Genomic DNA, 21,489 nt, shown 5'->3' with positions numbered 1-21,489 from the left:
CGGGACAAGTTTGTCATTGTCTTTATCTTTTTTGTTTTAACATTTCAGTTAGCATTATTTTATTATTTATTTTATTTTATATGATCTTTTCCTCTATCTTGTCTTCAGTGCCTGGCTGGCTGCCTCGTTTCTATGGCGCGGGTATTCGTCACAGCTCCCAGCGCCCCAAGTTCAACGAGCTTGCTGAGCGGCGCCCTGTCTGTGCCCGCGCTTTGCTCAACGCAGCGACAAGCCGTCATGGCGCGGCGCAAGCCATTGGAAATAGCGGGTTTCAGAGCGCAGTGGTGCCGTTGTCGCGTTGTGTCTGTGATGAGGCCTTCTCTTCTCTCCTCTGCTCCACTTTTGTGTGTGTGTGTGTGTGTGTGTGTGTGTGTGTGTGTGTGTGTGTGTGTGTGTGTGTGTGTGTGTGTGTGTGTGTGTGTGTGTGTGTGTGTGTGTGTGTGGGTGGGTGGGTGGGTGGGTGGGTGTGTGTCCTCCTGGATCACCACCTTGCCGTGGTGGAGAAGCTTGCGGGTACCAATGATCCCAAGAGCTATGCCGTCTGGAGCTTGGCTCCTGGTAGGTCACCCAAGGCGGGTAGGTCAAGGGGGAGGTTCCAGATGAAGCGCGATCCAACAAATACCTCAATGGCGGAACTGGTGGAAGATGTCTCCAGGTCACAACGGCAGTGAAGGCAGATGAAGACTGCAACAGAGGGTGGTCCCCAATCGTCCTGCTTCTCCATGCCATTGGACTCTGACCACCCCCTGCCAAGGACTTGGTGGTGGTGGCAGGTGAGTGAGCCATTCCCCGCAAAACGCTGTCAGGTACAGGCATCTTCTCATTATGCAACTCCAAGATTGGCCTCTACACCCACCTGAGGACCCAAAGGGACCCAGAGGGAAGACGGTCTTACTCGACCCCGAGTGATCGCCAATGATGATGGTGTGTGTGTGTGTGTGTGTGTGTGTGAGAGAGAGAGAGAGAGAGAGGGAGAGAGAGAGAGAGAGAGAGAGAGAGAGAGAGAGAGAGAGAGAGAGAGAGAGAGAGAGAGAGAGAGAGAGAGAGAGAGAGAGAGAGAGAGGCGGCACGTTGACGCAGTGGTTAGCGCGGTCCCCTCACAGCAAGAAGGTCCCAAAGACATGTAGGTCAGGTGAATTGGCCGTACTAAATTGTCCCTAGGAATGTGTGTGTGTGTGTGTGTGTGTGTGTGTGTGTGTGTGTGTGTGTGTGTGTGTGTGTGTGTGTGTGTGTGTGTGTGTGTGTTGGCCCTCTGATGGCCTGGCAGCCTGTCCAGGGTGTCTCCCCGCCTGCCGACCAATGACTGCTGGAATAAGCTCCAACATCACCGCAATCCTGAAAGCAGGATAAGCGGTTAAGATAATGGATGGATGGATATAGGATATGTGTGTGTGTGTGTGTGTGTGTGTGTGTGTGTGTGTGTGTGTGTGTGTGTGTGTGTGTGTGTGTGTGTGTGTGTGTGTGTGTGTGTGTGAGTTGATGAAATGTTATTTTGTTATCACCAATCGTTCCCGACCTCTGATCTTGAATAAAAACCAGATGCGCACCTTTGAATAAGATTGAGATTCCCTGTCCTACATGTTGTCTCTGGAGTCTAAATGGATTCGCTTTCACATACCAACACTGAACATGGTAAACGCAAAATCAAATACGTTAAAACTGCAGGTCGACGAATTGCCGATCGTTTCAGAGATTCTTTTCAAGGCGTCCTATCAAACTGAACTGTTTTTTATTTTTGTTTTCCATACACTCCGGAGAAGCGATGCCATGTAAGCCTGGCCTTTGCAAATTGTGTCTCCGTCATGTGGCTGCCGTTGAAAGATCGCCGTCTTCTGCTTCACATGCAGCCCTCGCATCTCGCAGTCCGGCTCGCCGAGCGTCAGCAGGAAACCCGCCGCGCGTCAGCAGGCAGCGCTCAGTTGCGTCACGGCAGAAGTTGTGTCCGCAAAACCGCCAGTTGCTCCGCAAACACACCGGCCAGTAGAAAGGCGCCCCGCACCCATTTCCAAGTAAATGTTGTGTTTGCGGCGTTTTCCGGTGGGCAGATGACGGACGGGGTGGTTACCAACGGCTTCATCGGCGTGAGGCGAAGGCTCCCTTGACAAGCTTCTCTCCCGCAAGGAGGCACGCATCGACATGTCTTCTCAAAGTTTGGGGGGTCGGATCAAGGAGTGCGACTTCACTGATTGCTGTTCTCCTTTTGCCGAAGCAGGAACGAACATGAATTAAATGAAGGATGTATGTCTTTTGGGATATATCTCTGATTGTTCAAGCCTATTTTATCTGCGCGTCATCAGGTAAGCCGACGAGAGGGGGACGCTCCATTTGAGTGCCGAATTTTGCCTGTGTTGTGTATTTGTGACGCTGACTGGGTGAATTCAGATATATAAACCGAAAACACAACGCCGAGATCATTTCACAGCTTTTAAACAACTGGCTGTGTTTTACGTGGTCTCTACAACATGTTGGCAAAGGCGGACGCCCCGTCAATCACTGCGCGCTGGCGGGATCCGAAATAACTCGGGATGCTTTTACCACTTTGAAGCGGTAGTTGTATTATAGTGGTGTGAGATTGTGCCACAACGGCATTATAACGTCACATACCGGGATTAAAGCTTGGATGGGTTTATTCTGTTCTCTCCTCTTCCCTCCGCGCACGTACACGCAATCTCTCTCTCTTTCTCGCGCTCTCTCTGTCTCGCTCTTTCTCTCGCTCTCTCGCTCTCTCTCTCGCTCTCTGTCTCGCTCACGCACAATAAATAATAAACCTGGCAAAGTGATTTTTTTTGTTCCATTCATGAATGCGAAATACTGCAATAAGATTCTTCGAAACAGATGTTCACTGTAAATGAGCTGCATATGGATATCATGTGTCAAAGGCCACCTGTGCCTGTCAGTCAGTCATTTAGTCAAACACCAATTACCGTATATTTGGATAAGCCATAACTTCATATTTCATCACCGATTAGGATGCAACGTCTTGTTTAAGCATTAACACACACACACACACACACACACACACAATTACATATAATCTCCCTCTACTGCCCTCTGCTTTCTTTTCCCCATTGTCAATTTTGCTCCCTTTCTTTTTTATCTATGGGACCTATGTATCCATTTCTCATTTCTTTCTCAGCCTCTTCTTCTTGCTTCCCCCTCTAAATGTCTTCAATTTGATTTAGTAGCCGCTTGGTAGAATTGCAGATATTAAACTCTGGCAAAAAAAGAAGATTAATCGGATGCATTGCAGAACAGTTATAACTCTTTCTCTTTCTCTCCCAGCTCAGCCTATTTCATCCAAGCTTCATGATGGTTGGTGGGCATACAAGGATGTTGTCCAGGGAAGCTTCGTCCCAGGTAATTGTCCATTTTCTCATCTGCTGCTCCAAGCGTCAGAAAACTTCCAAATGCTATTTTTCCCATGTCTGCATTGCACTATACAAAATGATGGGCTGGCCAGATAAGAGACAAAATGTCATTACAGACCCTTTTTTCACATGACCAAAAAAAAAAGCTATAGGGCATCTCCTCCTATCCTCCTCCAGGGTGGGATGGACAGGGAGCAAGTTTGTGAGACCAAATCTGTCCAAAATCTGTTTTCATGGCAAGACTTCCACCTGCAATGACTTCTCTTTGATTCTTGTTACCCAAACATGAGTTTTTGTGCCAACCAAGGTGGCAGGTTATGAGTTTTGGTTATGATTATTGATTCAGTTGTGTTTCCGATATGCGGAGTTGGCAGTTTCAGACCCAGAGGGGAAGCTGTCTGACTGGCCATATCAATGTCCTGGCTGATGATGAGGTAGGAAACTCTGGAGTTAGATGTTTTGGATCAAGCAAAAGACTAAATTTGGGTTCAAAGCTAATAGTTACAATCAGGCCAGGACTCTACTGAGGTGCTTAACCTAAAGAGCATGAGGGATGGCTACATCAGATCCTGTGTATTGGTGAACGTTTATATTTGTCTTTTGTGATGACAGCTCTCTTCCACTGTGTTTCACATACAATTAAACATTTTCATTGAACATATCTGCTTCTCTAAGTGATTTTCATGTCTGATCAGTAATGGGGATATGACCATGACGCTTCTTAAAAGTAGAGGCTTTGCCATGCTGGTGATCTTAATTGAAGATTGTTCCTCTGTTAGAGTCCTTACAAGCTTTGGAATGGTTGTTGGATATATGCTTTAAATGTAAACAGGTTCAATTCCAAAGTATGTATTTGATCTGATTTGCTGCTCCGGTGTAACTCCTCTTAATTGCAATGAATTTAATTTGCCCATTTCCGACCACAAGTTAGTGTATTGCAATGTTAACAGTATCCAAAACAAATTTGTCATGCTCCATCTCATTCTGTAACAATAAGAATATTGGTCTATCTGCTCTTTCTAGTGGAATTGATAACCTCCCCAGCAAAGACAGTTTATCCACCCCAGACGAACTGGTCTCTCTTTACAATGATGGACTTTATAGTCTTTTAAACGATCTTGCTCCTTTAAAAACCCATTCTATTTTCTTTACCCACTCTGCCCCTTGGTCTACACCTGCATTATGCCAGCTTAAAGCTAAAGGCCGTCACCTGGAACGCCTTTACACGAAATCTGTCCTTGCTGTTCATGAAGACATGTATGACGACCACATACTTCATTATAAGGAGGCTGTCCACAGCAAAATCTTCTTATTATGCAAATTTAATTAGATCAGGCGAAGGGAACACTCGAGCCCTGTTTTCCATGGTAAACAATATTTTACAGCCACCGAACACTCGACACCTCACCTGTATTCAATTGCTCAATGTAACACCTTCATGAGCTTTTTTAATGCCAAAATTTAAAATATTTATCAGCAATTGACCTCGTCGAACAATACCGCATACAGTTCATCTTATTCACCCTTCTATGTTCCCCTCTCTTCTTCACTATCTAGTTTTAAACGTCCAACTGTTGCTGAAATACCTGGTCTTATTTGCAAATCCAAATCATCTACCTGTCAGCTAGACCCCCTTACTCATTTAATAAAAGCCTGTCTATCTTCTCTATCATCTTTAATAACTGATATCATACATTCCTCTTTTACCTCTGGCCTTGTTCCCTCAGCTCGCAAACAGCTGCAACAACTCCAATACTCAAGAAACCTGGTGCGGACCCCAATAATTTGAATAATTTTCGCTCAAATTTACCATTTCTTTCTAAAACACTTAAAAGAACAGTTGCATCTCAGGTACACACTCACTTGATGCACAATAATCTGTTTGAACAAATCCAGTCTGATTTTCGCTTCATGCACATTACAGAGACAGCCTTGGTGAAAATCACTAATGATCTGTTGATGGCAGCTGACTCTGGGCTCTTAACCATACTTTTCCTTCTCGACCTGAGTGCAGCCTTTGATACCATCTCACATAACATCCTCCTAGAGAGATTAGCTTCCATTGGAATAACTGGCACCCCCTCCCCCTTGATGGTCTCTGGCCACACTCAGTTTGTCCAACTTAAAAATTTGAGATCACAGTCCTTTTCTGTTACTACTGGTGTTCCCCAGGGATCTATATTGGCACCCCTCCTATTTATTATTTACTTATTACCTCTTGATCACATTTTCAGGAAATCTGGCATTGCTACGTGGATGACACCCAGCTTTATCTATCCACCAAGCCTACCTCCACTCTTCAACCCACTTCCCTTTCTGACTGCTTACTAGAAATTAAATCCTGGTTTTCATGCCACTTCCTCAAACTTAATAGTGAAAACAAAGGTCCTCCTAGTAGGTACTAAATCTACTTTGGCTAAACCTGATAGTTTTTCTCTAACTATTGACAATTCTATAATTCCTCCATCGTCTCAGGTTAAGCGTCTGGCTGTCATCTTGGACAGCACATTATCTTTTGAAGCTCACATCAACAATGTTATTCGGTCTGCATACTTCCACTTACGCAATATTAATCATCTTCGCCTATCACTTACACCTAACAGCACCGCCATACTTATTCATACCCTGGTTACATTCCATATTGACTACTGCAACTCTATCCTCTTTGGTTTTCTCCTAAAGTATCTTCATAAACTTCAATTGGGCCAGAATTCAGCTGCCTGTATCATTACCAGAACTCCTTCCATAGATCATATCACTCCTGTTCTTCAGCAACTCCACTGGCTTCCTGTTATATACCGTATTGACTTCAAGATCCTGCTCCTCACTTTTAAGGCCCATAATATAACCTAGCTTCTTCATATCTTTCTGAACTCCTTCATATCCACACGCCCTCCCGCACTCTCAGATCATCTTCTGCTCTCCAACTCACTACACCATTGGCCCGCTTGACTACCATGGGTTCTAGAGTCTTCAATCATTCTGCCTCCCACCTATGGAACTCTCTCCCACAAGACATTTGCAACATTGACTCTCTTTCATCCTTCAAATCCCATCTCAAAACATACCTTTTCAAACTGGCATATTCAGTCTGATCCACGCTTCATTGAGTTTTGTGCTGATGATGATTTTATACGTATTTGTTGTATTAACTTTTTATTTTCTACCCTGTTTTGTTTTGATCTTATGCTGTCTGATACAGTGCTGCTCTTTTTTTTTTAAACTGTGTTCTGTAAGGTGTCCTTGAGTGCTCTGAAAGGTGCCTACAAATAAAATTTATTATTATTATTATTAATCATGGCGGAACTATTTGCCACGTCCTCATTGCTCCATGTTTTGTAAATAAAAGGTTCCAAGCAGCAAATGATTCCAATCCATAATTAATGCCAGATTATCATTCTATCTAATAAGTCCATGTTTTCTGAATGGTGAATATTTTGTCTTTGATCTTTTTAGTCTTCTCATTCTAAATGTAGAATTCTGAGAGGCATCAGAGACTTTTTGCGGCAGCTTTTAAGTTTCTGCCGCATTGACTGTACCTGGCTACAATATCTTTAGGAGAGAGAGGCCTGAGAGAAAAGGTGGTGTTGTGATGATGTTTGTATATATATATATATATATATATATATATATATATATATATATATATATATATATATATATATATATATACACTACCGTTCAAAAGTTTGGGATCACCCAAACAATTTCGTGTTTTCCATGAAAAGTCACACTTATTCACCACCATATGTTGTGAAATGAATAGAAAATAGAGTCAAGACATTGACAAGGTTAGAAATAATGATTTGTATTTGAAATAAGATTTTTTTTACATCAAACTTTGCTTTCGTCAAAGAATCCTCCATTTGCAGCAATTACAGCATTGCAGACCTTTGGCATTCTAGCTGTTAATTTGTTGAGGTAATCTGGAGAAATTGCACCCCACGCTTCCAGAAGCAGCTCCCACAAGTTGGATTGGTTGGATGGGCACTTCTTTGAGCAGATTGAGTTTCTGGAGCATCACATTTGTGGGGTCAATTAAACGCTCAAAATGGCCAGAAAAAGAGAACTTTCATCTGAAACTCGACAGTCTATTCTTGTTCTTAGAAATGAAGGCTATTCCATGCGAGAAATTGCTAAGAAATTGAAGATTTCCTACACCGGTGTGTACTACTCCCTTCAGAGGACAGCACAAACAGGCTCTAACCAGAGTAGAAAAAGAAGTGGGAGGCCGCGTTGCACAACTGAGCAAGAAGATAAGTACATTAGAGTCTCTAGTTTGAGAAACAGACGCCTCACAGGTCCCCAACTGGCATCTTCATTAAATAGTACCTGTTAGAGCCTGTTTGTGCTGTCCTCTGAAGGGAGTAGTACACACCGGTGTAGGAAATCTTCAATTTCTTAGCAATTTCTCGCATGGAATAGCCTTCATTTCTAAGAACAAGAATAGACTGTCGAGTTTCAGATGAAAGTTCTCTTTTTCTGGCCATTTTGAGCGTTTAATTGACCCCACAAATGTGATGCTCCAGAAACTCAATCTGCTCAAAGAAGTGCCCATCCAACCAATCCAACTTGTGGGAGCTGCTTCTGGAAGCGTGGGGTGCAATTTCTCCAGATTACCTCAACAAATTAACAGCTAGAATGCCAAAGGTCTGCAATGCTGTAATTGCTGCAAATGGAGGATTCTTTGACGAAAGCAAAGTTTGATGTAAAAAAATCTTATTTCAAATACAAATCATTATTTCTAACCTTGTCAATGTCTTGACTCTATTTTCTATTCATTTCACAACATATGGTGGTGAATAAGTGTGACTTTTCATGGAAAACACGAAATTGTTTGGGTGATCCCAAACTTTTGAACGGTAGTGTATATATATATATATATAGATGAAATACTTCCAATATAAGCAAATACAGAGGTCATCTTGTAACGATCTGGAATGTATTGGACTAAATGTAATCTTGTCACCACAAATGTGCTTCCTCTTTTTGTAATATAGAGCCCTCCATCTGCCAATAATGTGTTTTATGAACAATTGCAGAGCATACTCAAGGAATATGATTCTAGGAACGAGATTCTGGGAGATTTAACTTCAACTGGGAGGACAAATTAAGTAGGAAAAACTTAGAACAGATCTCATCTAGTCTAGACTTAACCCAGGTAGTCAAAGGTCCAGCTAGAATAACTAACTCCTCAAAAACTCAGATTGATTTGATTTTCAGTATTAAACCACAAAGAATCATCAAGACCTTTAATATGATAACTGGTCTGTCTGTTCCCAACTTGACTTTTATGGCAGGGAAGGTGACTAAGCAACAGTTTTGTTTTTCTCCTCCTAAACAGCCTGGACAGTTTAGAATTCCAAGAAGTGAACTGGAAAGCTTTGAAACGACACTAAAGGAAACAGACTGGAATAAACTACTGTCTGGAGCAGATGCAGAGGCAGACAGAAATATATTGCTAACCACAATGAAGAACACAATAGATGAACTTACCAACAAAGCCAAGACCAAGAAAAGACAGAAGAATGGCCTGCCCTAGTTGATTTCAGATGTAAAGAGATAAATGAAACCACATGACCATGCATTAAAAAAGGCTCTTAAATCTAAATTAGAAGATGAAAAACGTAAATGTATTATGTTAAGAAGCAAGGTAATTAAAGATCTGAGAAAGGTCAAAGCTAACTTCTTCATAAACATTATTGGTGAGGCAAGAGGCAATGCTAAACTGATCAGATTAAAAAACTAACAGGGAAAAACCACAAGTCAGTAAAGCACTTAAAACTTGACCTAGATAGAAATCTGACTCAGGACCCATATAGATTAGCTGAGGCTTTCAATAATTAATTTATTGACTCTGTTGCTTTTTTAGCACAGAAGTTCCCCAACAGCCACCTAGCCCCTGTCTCAGAAATTGTCAGCAAGAAGATGTTTGATCTTAAATAAATTTCAGGAATCAAAATGATTTGGATCATTGATACGACTTGACGACTCGACAAGTTGAACTAAGGGTGCATATGGTATGGACACTTCAATGCTCAAAACTGTTTAAGAATCATTAGCACCAAATGCTCAAAACTGTTTGAGTCACTAGCACCCGCTATCTACCAGGTAATTAATTTATCCATCCATTTCCAACTGTATGGAAAGCAGCTATAGTGATACCCATCTCCAAAGCTGGTGATCATAAAGTTGTTCGTAATCATAGGCTCATCTGTATATTGCCTGTCATCCCTAAGATTTCTGAGAAATAGGTATCTGAACAGCTTATAGTCCATCTTAACAACAGCCTTTTCATTGTTCACCCTATGCAGTTTGATTTTAAAGCAAAACAATCCACAGAGACAGCCAACTTTTACTTTGTAGAAAACATTAAATCGATGCTAGACAAGGGCGGTGTTGTTGGAGCTGTATCTCTGGATCTACAGAAAGCCTTTGGCACCATGAACTATAATGTCATTATAGCTAAACTATCCAGGTTTAACTTCTCCCCAATATACTCAACTTTTGGCCGACACAACCCAATGGGTGGGAGTATACCACCAATACTCAGCTTTTATCAAGTCTTCTACCATTGTCTCACAAGGGTCAATTCTTGGCCCACTCTTTTCTCGCCTGTACTTTGATGATCTACTATCACTTTCCTCTGATGTTGTAGATTTACGCTGATGATGCAGTTGTCTAGGTAAATATATGGCAAAAACAAAGATCAAGCTGCATCAAAACCGTCTTTTGAAATGGTATAAGTATCCACGTGGGTAGTTCAAACCTGCCTTCAGCTCAATGTTACAAAAACAGTCAGCATGTTTTTCACAAAGAGACCAACCAAAATACCAGATCCAGACATCACAGTCTCAGGAAAAAAACAAACAAAAAAACAAAAGGAAACTACAGATTGTGTCTGAGTTTAACTAACTTGGCATCACCGTCGACTCAAATCTGTCTTTCATATTACATATAAAAAAAGTTGCAAGGAATATTAGATTCAATCTGGCCAATTTCAAATTCAGAAAGAACAGCATGTCCAATAATACAGCTAAAATATTCATGAATACAGTGATCCTCTCACACATCACATACTGTCTGACAAGTTGGGGATATATCAATAAAACCATGCTAAAGCCAACAGAATCCCTGTATAAACAAATAATAAAAACCCAAGAAGAGAAGTCACAAGGATACCATCATTGCAATATTTTAAAAAGGCACAACGTACTAAGATGGGAAAACATGGTTATAAACAGTAGTCTGTGTCTCGTTTTCAAGGTATTACACAATATGGCTCCTACATCAGCCCAGATACTAGAACAACAACTAGAAGAGATTGTCTTATTCCAAGAAGACAAAGTAGTTTTGGCCAATCTGCTTTATCTGTCAGAGCCTCTCAGGATTGGAACAACTTACTACAACACATAAGAGACTGTGCCAACTCCCATTCCTTCTCCGCAGCATTAAGAGCCTGGTTTATTAGAAATCAGACTTGTGAACACTAGAACAGTGATGTGTTGTTTGTTGTCTTATTTGTCATTATTATGCTTAGTTTTTTGTATGTCGTAAGAGCTGTCTTTCTTTCCCATATGTAGTGCAGGCTCTGTTTGCATCTGCATATAGTTTCACTGCTTTTATGATCGATTGTATATTCAATGCTTTTATTCTTTACATTTGTGCTTTTGAATATTTAAATATTGTCTGACCCGGGACTACAGATGATAATTAGCCTTTCTGGCTAACTCTGCTATATTTTCAGAAATTTTATTAATATTCACTGCCCCTGTCAAATACAGTAATAAGCTAAACTAAATTTTGGCTGCAGAGCCAACCTTTCCTCTTGCTTTCTTTTAGGGCTATGCCAGCATAGAAATATTGTCTGATCAAAGATTTTGCCAACTAGAAATGGCATCAACAGAAGAAACTGTCCAAAGACTTTTTTCTGCTTTTCAACAAAGTGCTAGATAGCAATACAAGGATGACATTTGTTGCCACGGTGTTGCAGTTCTTAGTGTTATGGTGGAACAATATATCGTTTCAGAATTAACATCACAGTATACACGTGCAATAGTCACATCACAAAGGATGCAGTGGAACTGGGCCCATCAGTCATGTTAGGGTAAAACTCTTATTGCTTGATTGAAAACAAAATCCTGCAAGCAATCATGCAATCTCGCTTTTTATGACTATACTTGAAAAAGAATATTCTAGCACATCTGACAAATAATATAATTTAATCTGATTTAATGACTTCTTGGACAATTGTCTCATTTCCCCATCTAAAATAAACAAAGTCATTGCTGGAGTGATAAACTCTTTGCAAATGAAAGTTAAAAGCTGCATATATCTGGTGAAATTATGTATAAAAAATTATTCTTTATCAATGCAATACATATCACAAAACAAATCACAAGGTTGAGTTTTGTTCTCAATATGTTTTTTATTTTTTTCAATATTATAGTATACTATAGAATAGTATAGTGTGTGAAGTAATGGGAGCTGAGCTTGAGCTAGTACAAAGAAAAGAAAAGAAAAGATCTCTGTCAACCAAATCCCTTGTGTGAGATAGCTGGGTGATGACGCAACAGATTTTTTGAGGAGAGTTGCTTTGGGACAACACTCAGGTGGGCTCCTGAGACATAATTTTAGTACCATGAAACATAACCAGATTCAATATGACCATCATGGTCATGCAATACTGGAACCTGGCATACATTATCATTGTGCTGTCTGGAGTAGAGTCCAGTAAAGAAAGAGAAAGAAAGAAAGCCACTTTATTTTGTCATTGTACAGGTTACAATGAAATTTGTCTTCTGCATTTAACCCATCCTATTGTGTAGGAGCAGTGGGCAGCTGCAGCACCCGGGGACCAACTCCAGTTCTTCTTTCCATTGCCTTGCTCAGGGGCACAAACAGGAGTATTAACCCTAACATGCATGTCTTTTTGATGGTGGGAGGAAACCGGAGCACCTGGAGGAAACCCACACAGACACAGTGAGAACATGCAAACTCCACACAAAAAAGACCTGGGATGGCCTTTGGTTCGAACCCAGGACCTTCTTGCTGTGAGGCAACAGTGCTAACCACTGGGCCACCTTGCTGCCCAGCAGTTTATATCACCTTTTTCTGGCTGCTCATTTGCCAGACTAAGACATCTGTCTTGGGAACTGTGCTTTACACCTTAACAGCACCTTGTGGGAAAGAAATACAATTTATTTGAGATTTAACTGAGCACAGCTTGAACATCATGGCTCTGATGAGGCCACTAAAGGTGCGTTCAGATATGACTGACGGAAACTCGTTGCCATTCTTGATTCATTGTCTATGAGAGTGAGTGATGCAGGAGATGACAATTCACCATTATGGGTGGGGCAGCGACCTGTAAAAAGTTGAGAAATGCTGAACTTTTGGCTGATGCGGGAAACATTTCACATGGCAATACCTAATCAGATTCAAGCCTCCCACTTCTTACTGGACATGCTGAAACCAAAGATCAGTTCCCACTTCCTGCTAAAACAAAAACTGTATGATAAGTTTGGCATTGCAGTCTGTAGATTCCTGGTTATTTACAATGTTCACCTACAGGACTATCAGGAACAACAAGGAAAGAGATGACTCAGACCACAAATGCAGTGATAGATTATATATGAATTGATGAATGTTTTAAGCACATCAGAGCTGCTTGGAGGAAACAAAAACAAAATAAAACACAGGGGGGTATGCCCACAAGCTGTTAACACCAGCAACTTCAGCAGCATGTCACCTTGTGTCTGAACACTGCTTAAGCCTCCCTCATTGCTTTCTGATCAATGTTAGAGCACAACCCTGACATGCCTTTCGCTGCTTTTCAGGCTAAATCTGATGAAGAAAAAAAAATACAGTCAGTGTGTAAAAGCATACAGGCCTTGACATCCCCCTGATTCACTTTGTGAAAAGCGGCATTTTCGAGTAAAGGGATAAGATGAGTCACGACGTAATAAACTGTCATGGTCAAGTATTGAGTGTTCACTGCTGAATGCTTTCACCCTCTTTCTGTCTTTGGATTCTTCCTTTTCATTCCCTTACATCTCTCTCTCTCTCTCTCTCTCTCTCTCTCTCTCTCTCTCTCTCTCTCTCTCTCTCTCATTCGCTTGCTAAAATAGACAGCGAGGGCACATCAGGTTGATTCCATACTTGTGCAGTTCTTATGTATATTTGATCACATCTGTGTCTGGCTGTCTTCCTGTCTCCTTTTATCTTCCTCCCCTCTGTCTGTCCTCTCTCATCTCGTCTGCCCTTACGTCTGCTCACATCTTCTGCCACCCCCCCACCCCCACGTTTTACCCTACTTTCTCTCCAATTTACCCAGCTCTCTCCATCCTGTTCCCTCCTCCCATTTTTGTGCCCCTGGTTTTCTCTCTTATAGGCTGCGTTAACACCGTAAATTGGCAAAGCAAAATCCCATTAATTTTCCCCCTGCAAAATAGGCGGGAGAGGAAGCTAGGTGACCACAAACACTTAACTCGTATAAATTAATGAAACATAGTTGTACCTTCTACTCCTGCTTGAAGACTGACAGCAAACAGCATGGCGGCCCAGTGGTTAGCACTGCTGCCTCACAGAAAGAAGGTCCCAGATTCAAACCCCAGGCTGTCCAGGTCCTTTCTGTGTGGAGCTTGCACGTTCTTCCCTTGTCTGCATGGGTTTCCTCCAGGTGCTCTGGTTTCTGCTCACCATCAAAAAGACATGTATGTTAGGGTTAATACTCTTCTTGTCTGTGCCCCTGAGCAAGGCAATGAAAAGAAGAACTGGAGTTGGTCCCCAGGCGCTGCACTGTAGCTGCCCACTGCTCATAGCTACATGGCTAGGATGGGTTAAATGCAGAGGATGAATATTCTCACGAGGATTAATAAATTATGTCTTAATGTTGACCATACCAGGTATTTGTTTTGTGGAGAAATGTGGCTATATTTAAGCAGAGCATAGCAGTATGAAATTGGATGGTTTTATGTACACTGCTAAAATGATGGCTTCATTTATTTACTCTCTCTACTGACCGCCTCATTAGAGATCAAGTCAGTCAAAGCAGCTTTGTTAGTGCTCGATGGTGTAAAGTCACTTGTCAAAGTTCATCACATTGGAATTTAACTTGAAGCTGTTGTGGCGAATTCGTTTTGCACCCGACAGTGAATTTGCTTATCGTGATGAACCCATTGATATACTGAATTTGGCAAAAAAAAATGTTTTTTTGCTTTTTACCAATACTGGTGTGATTGGGGCCAGTTCAGGTTGGCAGGGAGGGACATAAGAAGCTTGCTTTCAGACTTTATACAGCATTACAGTTTAGATCAATTATATTAGTGTCTCTGTTAGTGCCATTAAAATTAAGCTCAGTTTGGATAATGCATATGTGAGGGTGACATCAGCCAAAGCTAACTGGGAAAAGCTAGGTATTGTTACATACACTGTGACGAGATTATTTCATCATTTTAATACTCAGCTACCGGGATGGCTGGTAGAAAACAAATGGGTATGAAATGCAGTTGTCTGTCGTCTCTATGCTGGCGTGGTGGAAGTGGCTCTTGTCCCAAGTCTGATGTGGAGGATGGGTTCTCATAAGCACCACTGTGGCGTTGATTTTATGCCAACAGTCTGGCTGTTGTCAAGCAGGGCTGCAATATGACGACACATCGTGTGACGATAGAAAAACGTCTATCGTTTCATTTTATGGTCTATCGTTTATTTCGTTGTGTCGCAAATCACACTCTTTGCGGCAACATGTTTCGTCATTTAGAGTCTGTTCATCTTTTACGCGGATTACATTAATAAATTACCCCCCCTTTTTTTTTTACTCTCCAATTGCCCCACTCTCCGAGCCGTCCCGGTCGCTGCTCCACCTCCTGTGCCGATCCGGGGAGGGCTGCAGACTACCACATGCTTCCTCCAGTACATCTGGAGTCGCCAGCCGCTCCTTTTCACCTGACAGTGAGGAGTTTCGTCAGGGGGAGGTGGGAGGATCGCGGTACCCCCCCCCCCCCCCCCGAAGAGGCACCCCGACCGACAAGAGGAGGCGCTAGTGCAGCGAACAGGACATAAACCCACATCCGGCTTCCCAGCCACAGACATGGCCTATTGTGTCTGTAGGGACACCCGACCAAGCCGGAGGTAACATGGGGATTCGAATCGGCGATCCCCGTGATGGTAGGCAACGGAATAGACCGCTATGCTAACTGGACGCCCCACACATTATTCTCATTGGCTTTTTACTCGTGAAGCTTTTATTGCCCTTAAAGTAACGTAACTCGTGTCGTTGTCGTCCTCTCTGCGCTGCTGTCTCTCGTCTCCGCTCCCCTGAGCCCCGCCCGCGGCGAAACAGAAGCGAGTGGAAGGTTCTGACATGCTGTTCAGCATAACCTTTGTACCTCACAGCTTGCCATAGAATAGTGACATCGGCAAGTCCCGCGGGATTGGAGCAGTCACGTATGTGATCCAAGATGGTGGAATGAGCAAAGACAATGCTGAGCCGGAAAATGCATTTATAATTGTATTAAGTTTATGATTGTGCCACAGGGCAAATGCTACATGGTGTCAGAGTGGAGGTTTGACTACCCACACTGTAATGAATGAAAGGTCACGTGTTTAACTTGACCTACTCACGGGTGTACGTGCAGTGCGTGTGACGTATACAAGAAGTTAGAAGCGCATGTTATGAAGGTTGTATGTCGGATGAACGCTAGTAAAAGCTACACAGTTAAGAACCTACGAAGTCGGCTCGTTCTTGAATTATTCTTATGTCAGTAAGACAAGGCGTCTACGGACATTACATGGTGTCAGAATAGTCTGTGTATCGGAACACGAGCGGTCATGCCGAAGTTTAATCCGCCGAGTGAATTCAAGTTTGACTGCCCCGTTGAATGGCCGGAGTGGAAACAACGGTTTTCGCGCTTCAGGCTCGCGACAAAGCTGGATAAAGACGACGGGGAGATTCAAGTGAGTTCGCTGATTTATGCAATGGGCAGCGAGGCTGAAAAGATATTCAGCTCGTTTGACTTCGCGGCGGAGGGTGATAAAGTGGACTATGATATCGTACTGAAAAAGTTCGACGGCTACTTTATTCCCCGCCGTAACATCATACATGAGAGGGCGTGCTTCTATCAACGTAGCCAGCAGCCAGGAGAGACAGCGGAGATGTACATCCGGACATTGTATGAGCTGTCTGAACACTGTGAGTTTGGGGACAAGAGGGATGAACATATCAGAGATCGTCTGGTAGTGGGCACAAAAGATAAGGTGCTCTCCCGTCAGTTCCAGCTCACAGCGGACCTTACTCTGGTGAAAGTCATTGAACAAGTGCGCCAGGCGGAAGCAATAACAAAGCAGCTCAGCCTCCAAGCTAACCAACCAGAGGCCCAGCTGGCTGACGTCAATGTTGTCCGACGGCGGGACGGACGCCAAAAGAAAAAGGGCGGACAGCGTCATGGTGGCAGCAGACCTGCAACCAACAAAGTAGATGAATGCGGGAGGTGCGGCAAGACGCAGCACACCGATGAGCGGAAGTGTCCTGCAACGAACAGTAAGTGCAACAAGTGTCATAAAAAGGGACATTGGGAGCGTGTATGTCACTCTAAAGCGGGGAGAGAAGTCACTGAAGAGGTTAAACAGCTGCACTTTCTGGGAGAAGTTGGCAAAGAGAGCAATCAGAAAGATTGGACTGTTAGTTTAACAATAAGTGATGTACCAATAACCTTTAAAATTGACACGGGGGCTGACGCTACTGTTATCAACCAAGGGACATTTAAAAAGCTGAAGCCAAACATAAAACTGGGACCTCCTGACACATGCTTCATAAGCCCAGGTGGAAACATCAGCTGCATAGGACAGTTTCAGGCCACAACCAAATACAAGGAGAAACAATACTCCTTTCCAGTGTATGTGATCAAGGGGAGAGGCAGCTGTCTGCTGAGTCGTCCAGAGGCAGTGGAGATGGGTCTAGTGAAGCGGATGAATGAGGTCAGTGGAGTTTTCGGTTCAAGTGGACTGCTGAAAACAGACCCAGTGAAAATAGCTCTGGTGGAGGGTGCCCAGCCATACGCGGTGCATACAGCCAGACGGATACCGCTGCCACTTGTACCACTGGTTAAGAAAGAACTGCAGCGCATGGAAAATGAGGGCATTATTGAAAAAGTGACTCAGCCCACAGAATGGTGCGCCGCTATGGTGCCGGTGCTGAAACCGAACAAGAAAGAGGTTCGCTGCTGCGCTGACCTCAGGAGGCTGAATAGAGCGGTGAAACGTGAGAAATACGTGCTGCCCACTATGGAGGAAATAATGCCAAGGCTCGCAGGGTCAAAGTTCTTCACAACGTTGGATGCAGCAAGTGGGTTTTACCAGATCCCCTTGCATGAAGACAGCAGGGGGCTCACCACTTTCATCACCCCATTTGGGAGGTATGCTTTCTGCCGCCTTCCATTTGGTATAACGAGTGCTCCAGAGATTTTCCAGAGAAAGATGGCGGAAACTCTGACCGGGCTAGAGGGCACAGAGGTGTACATGGATGACATCCTTATACATGGAGAGACTGAGGAAATCCATGACCGGCGCCTAGCAGAGGCGCTGGGGGTCATTGAAACAGCAGGTCTCAAACTGAACCAAGCGAAATGCAAGTTCAAACAGAAACAAGTCCGCTTCCTTGGTCATATCATCAACGAGGCAGGCATCAGACCTGACCCGGACAAAGTGGCCGGAATAGAGAACTTTCCTCAGCCCCAGAACGTGACGGAACTCAAGAGGTTCCTCGGGATGGTGAACTATTTGGCAAAATACGTCCCAGAGCTGTCCACTGTAGGTCAGCCGCTTTATGGACTGCTTAAAGCAACGACAGAGTGGCTGTGGGGACCTGCACAGAACACAGCATTCCAAGACCTTAAAGCAGCACTCGCCACCGCCCCGGTACTCACCTTTTATGACGTCACTAAGGCTACGGTGGTGTCAGCAGATGCCAGCAGCTACGGGCTGGGGGGCGTTCTGCTCCAGCAGCACGGGGAACACTGGAAGCCCGTGGCCTACTGCTCCCGACGGCTGAGTGACGCAGAGACAAGGTACGCACAGATCGAGAAAGAGTGCTTAGCCAGCGTCTGGGCATGTGAAAGGTTCGAGAAGTACTTGTTTGGGCTTGACAATTTCAGACTTGTCACCGATCATAAACCACTAGTGCCTCTCATGAACAGCAAAGACTTGGATAATGTGCCCATTAGGTGCCAGAGACTGTTAATGAGGCTGATGCGTTTCAATGCAGTGGCTGAATACGCACCAGGCAAAACTTTAGCTGTGGCTGATGCACTCTCCAGAGGCCCAGAGCAGTGCTACGGAGATGGTGCTTCTCATGATGATGTTGCAGCGCACATTGATGCCATCGTGTGCCAGGTGCCTGCCACACCTCAAAGGATGCAGGAGATAAAACAGAGCACGGATGTGGATCTGCAGCTCCAGACAGTGTTGGGCTTCATCAGACACGGCTGGCCTGAGTATGTCGATAAAGTGCCGGACACAGTCAGAGACTTTTATCAGGTGAGAGGGGAGTTATCTGCGGTAGATGGTTTAGTCATCAGAGGCAGTCGTATCGTCATTCCCACAGAGATGAGGGAGGTGATCTTAGACAGAATACACGACGGGCACCAGGGGATAGTTAAGTGCAGAGAGAGAGCTAGCCAGTCAGTGTGGTGGCCCAAAATGACAGAGCACTTTACAACAAAGATACAGCAATGTCAATTCTGCAGAGAACACAAGAACACACAGAGAAAAGAGCCTTTAATGTCAAGTGAGCTCCCATCCAGACCATGGCAGAAAGTTGGCATAGACCTGTGTGAGTACAAAAAGCAAAACTACTTGATAGTGTCTGACTATTATTCCAGGTTTTTGGAGATCCTAAATCTACCAACAACTACTAGCAGTCAGGTTGTAGCTAGGCTGAAGGCTACATTTGCACGTTTTGGTATCCCTGAAATTGTAGTTAGCGATAATGGGCCACAGCTAGTTTCAGAAGAGATGAGGAGGTTCAGTGAGGATTATGATTTCATCCATGTGACTTCAAGCCCACACTACCCCCAGAGTAATGGACAGGCAGAGAGGGCTGTTCAGATAGCCAAAAGCATATTAAGGCAGGAAGACCCTCTCCTCGCCCTGTTGACATACAGAGCTACACCCTCTTCTTCCACTGGAGCCAGTCCAGCGGAATTGCTCATGGGTAGGAGAATCAGAACCACCTTACCCACATTGCAGCATAACCTGAAACCGGCCTGGCCTAAAGAGGAACTGATCAAAACCGCTGACGCCGCAGCCAAATCGAGGCAGGCTTTCTACTACAACCGCAGGAACGGCGTGCGGACACTGCGCCCACTGAACTCGGGTGACGCAGTACTCACCAAACCTGATGGACAGAAAACATGGACAATGCCAGCAGTTGTTCACAGTCAGAGCTCCACTCCCAGATCCTACATAGTGGAGACAGCTCAAGGTGAACATTACAGAAGGAACAGGCGCCACCTGTTGGCCACACCCAAAACACTCACCTTTGTCAGCAGGGATCCTGACCATGTCACTCCAGGGGAGAGTGGAAACACGGATGAGTCCCGAGCAGCAGAAATGCCAACTTCCACACCATATGTTACTCGCTCTGGCAGGGTGAGCAAGCCTGCAATCCGGCTGGATTTGTGAGGCGTATGGACTTGTGTACTGTGGGGGATTTTTTATTTTTTTTGTGAAAAGGGGGGTGATATACAGGTTAGAAAATCATCTTAGAGGGGGAGATGTAATGAATGAAAGGTCACGTGTTTAACTTGACCTACTCACGGGTGTACGTGCAGTGCGTGTGACGTATACAGGAAGTTAGAAGCGCATGTTATGAAGGTTGTATGTCGGATGAACGCTAGTAAAAGCTACACAGTTAAGAACCTACGAAGTCGGCTCGTTCTTGAATTATTCTTATGTCAGTAAGACAAGGCGTCTACGGACATTACACACACGTCGCCGAGAAAGTGGAATCTTACGGCGTTGCAGCTCCACGGATGGACTGGGATTCGGCGTACTTACCCGAAGCATAGAGACGATTCCGGCAGCACGCAGTGTTGATGGTCAAAGGCCCCCTGCGCGAAATGAGCGAGGAGGAGAAATGCAGTTCCCTCTTGTTATGGATCCGGGAAACAGGACGTGATGTGCACAACACCTGGACGCTCACGGGAGAAGAAGCCAGCAAGCTTAACACGTTTTACGTTAAGTACACAGAGTATACCACACCAAAGGCTAACCCCATTTAAGCCAGATATAAATTCCACGGAAAAATGCAGGGTGAGCGCAAATCGTTCGAGCAATTTGTAACAGAACTAAAACTGTTGGTAAAAGACTGCGGCTCCCCAAACAGCGAGGAAATGGTCCGAGACCGCATTGTGTTTGCCACGAACTCACTCCGCGTGCGAGAAAAACTACTCAGCCGAGGTGCAAAGCTCATGCTCGAAGGGGCCATAGACATTGCACGTTCACATGAGCTAGCACAGCAACAGCTAAAGACTATGGGCCATAGCAAAGACCAGAGCGGCCACGACACTACATGCTGTAAGCGGGAAAACATACAGACTAGAAACAGCACAAAAAGCTACAAAGCAAAGAGAAAATAGCACAGCAAACGGATCATGTAGCCACTGTGGAGGTCAACATAGTGCCAAAGTTTTATGCCCAGCCAAGGGGAAAAAATGCATTAAATGCAAAAAAAAAAAAAAAATCATTCATTTTGCAAAAGAATGCTAATCAAAATTCCCACCTCAGACAAAACCTTACCGCAGTACAGTGCACACTGTTGGAGAACACAGACGAAGAGTAGACAGAACTCTACTTAGACAGCATCACAATAGAGAACAATGGCAAAAGCAAGGAGCAGGCTTATGTAGAGGTAGGAATTGGCGTACCTCCACAAAAAGTCAAATTCAAATTGGACACAGCCACAAGCCAATACCATTCCAACAAACCTATTTCACACACTGTTCAAGAACATTGCACTGAAACCAGCAGCACATAGGCTCACTGAATATGGGGGAAGAGCACTGAGCGTGAAAGGCACATGCCAATTAAAATGTCAATACAAGGACAGCTCAACGTTGCTAGA

At 44.0% G+C, this 21,489-nt stretch overlaps 1 protein-coding gene across 1 annotated transcript in view; it reads left to right on the top strand.

Annotated features, from left to right (window-relative positions):
- The first annotated feature begins 2,174 nt into the window (after positions 1-2,174).
- The window catches only part of LOC130119762 (carbonic anhydrase-related protein 10-like), a 226,491-nt gene continuing 207,176 nt past the window's right edge, over positions 2,175-21,489 (top strand). The window contains exons 1-2 of the mRNA XM_056288365.1: positions 2,175-2,297; positions 3,283-3,357. Coding sequence (XP_056144340.1) covers positions 2,237-2,297; positions 3,283-3,357 — 136 coding nt within the window. The 5' untranslated portion in view covers positions 2,175-2,236. The remainder of the gene's footprint in view (positions 2,298-3,282; positions 3,358-21,489) is intronic.

The sequence above is a fragment of the Lampris incognitus genome, chromosome 10 (genome assembly GCF_029633865.1).
Source record: "Lampris incognitus isolate fLamInc1 chromosome 10, fLamInc1.hap2, whole genome shotgun sequence".
Lineage (NCBI taxonomy): Eukaryota > Metazoa > Chordata > Actinopteri > Lampriformes > Lampridae > Lampris > Lampris incognitus.
This window is presented reverse-complemented; position numbering and strand designations above follow the sequence as displayed.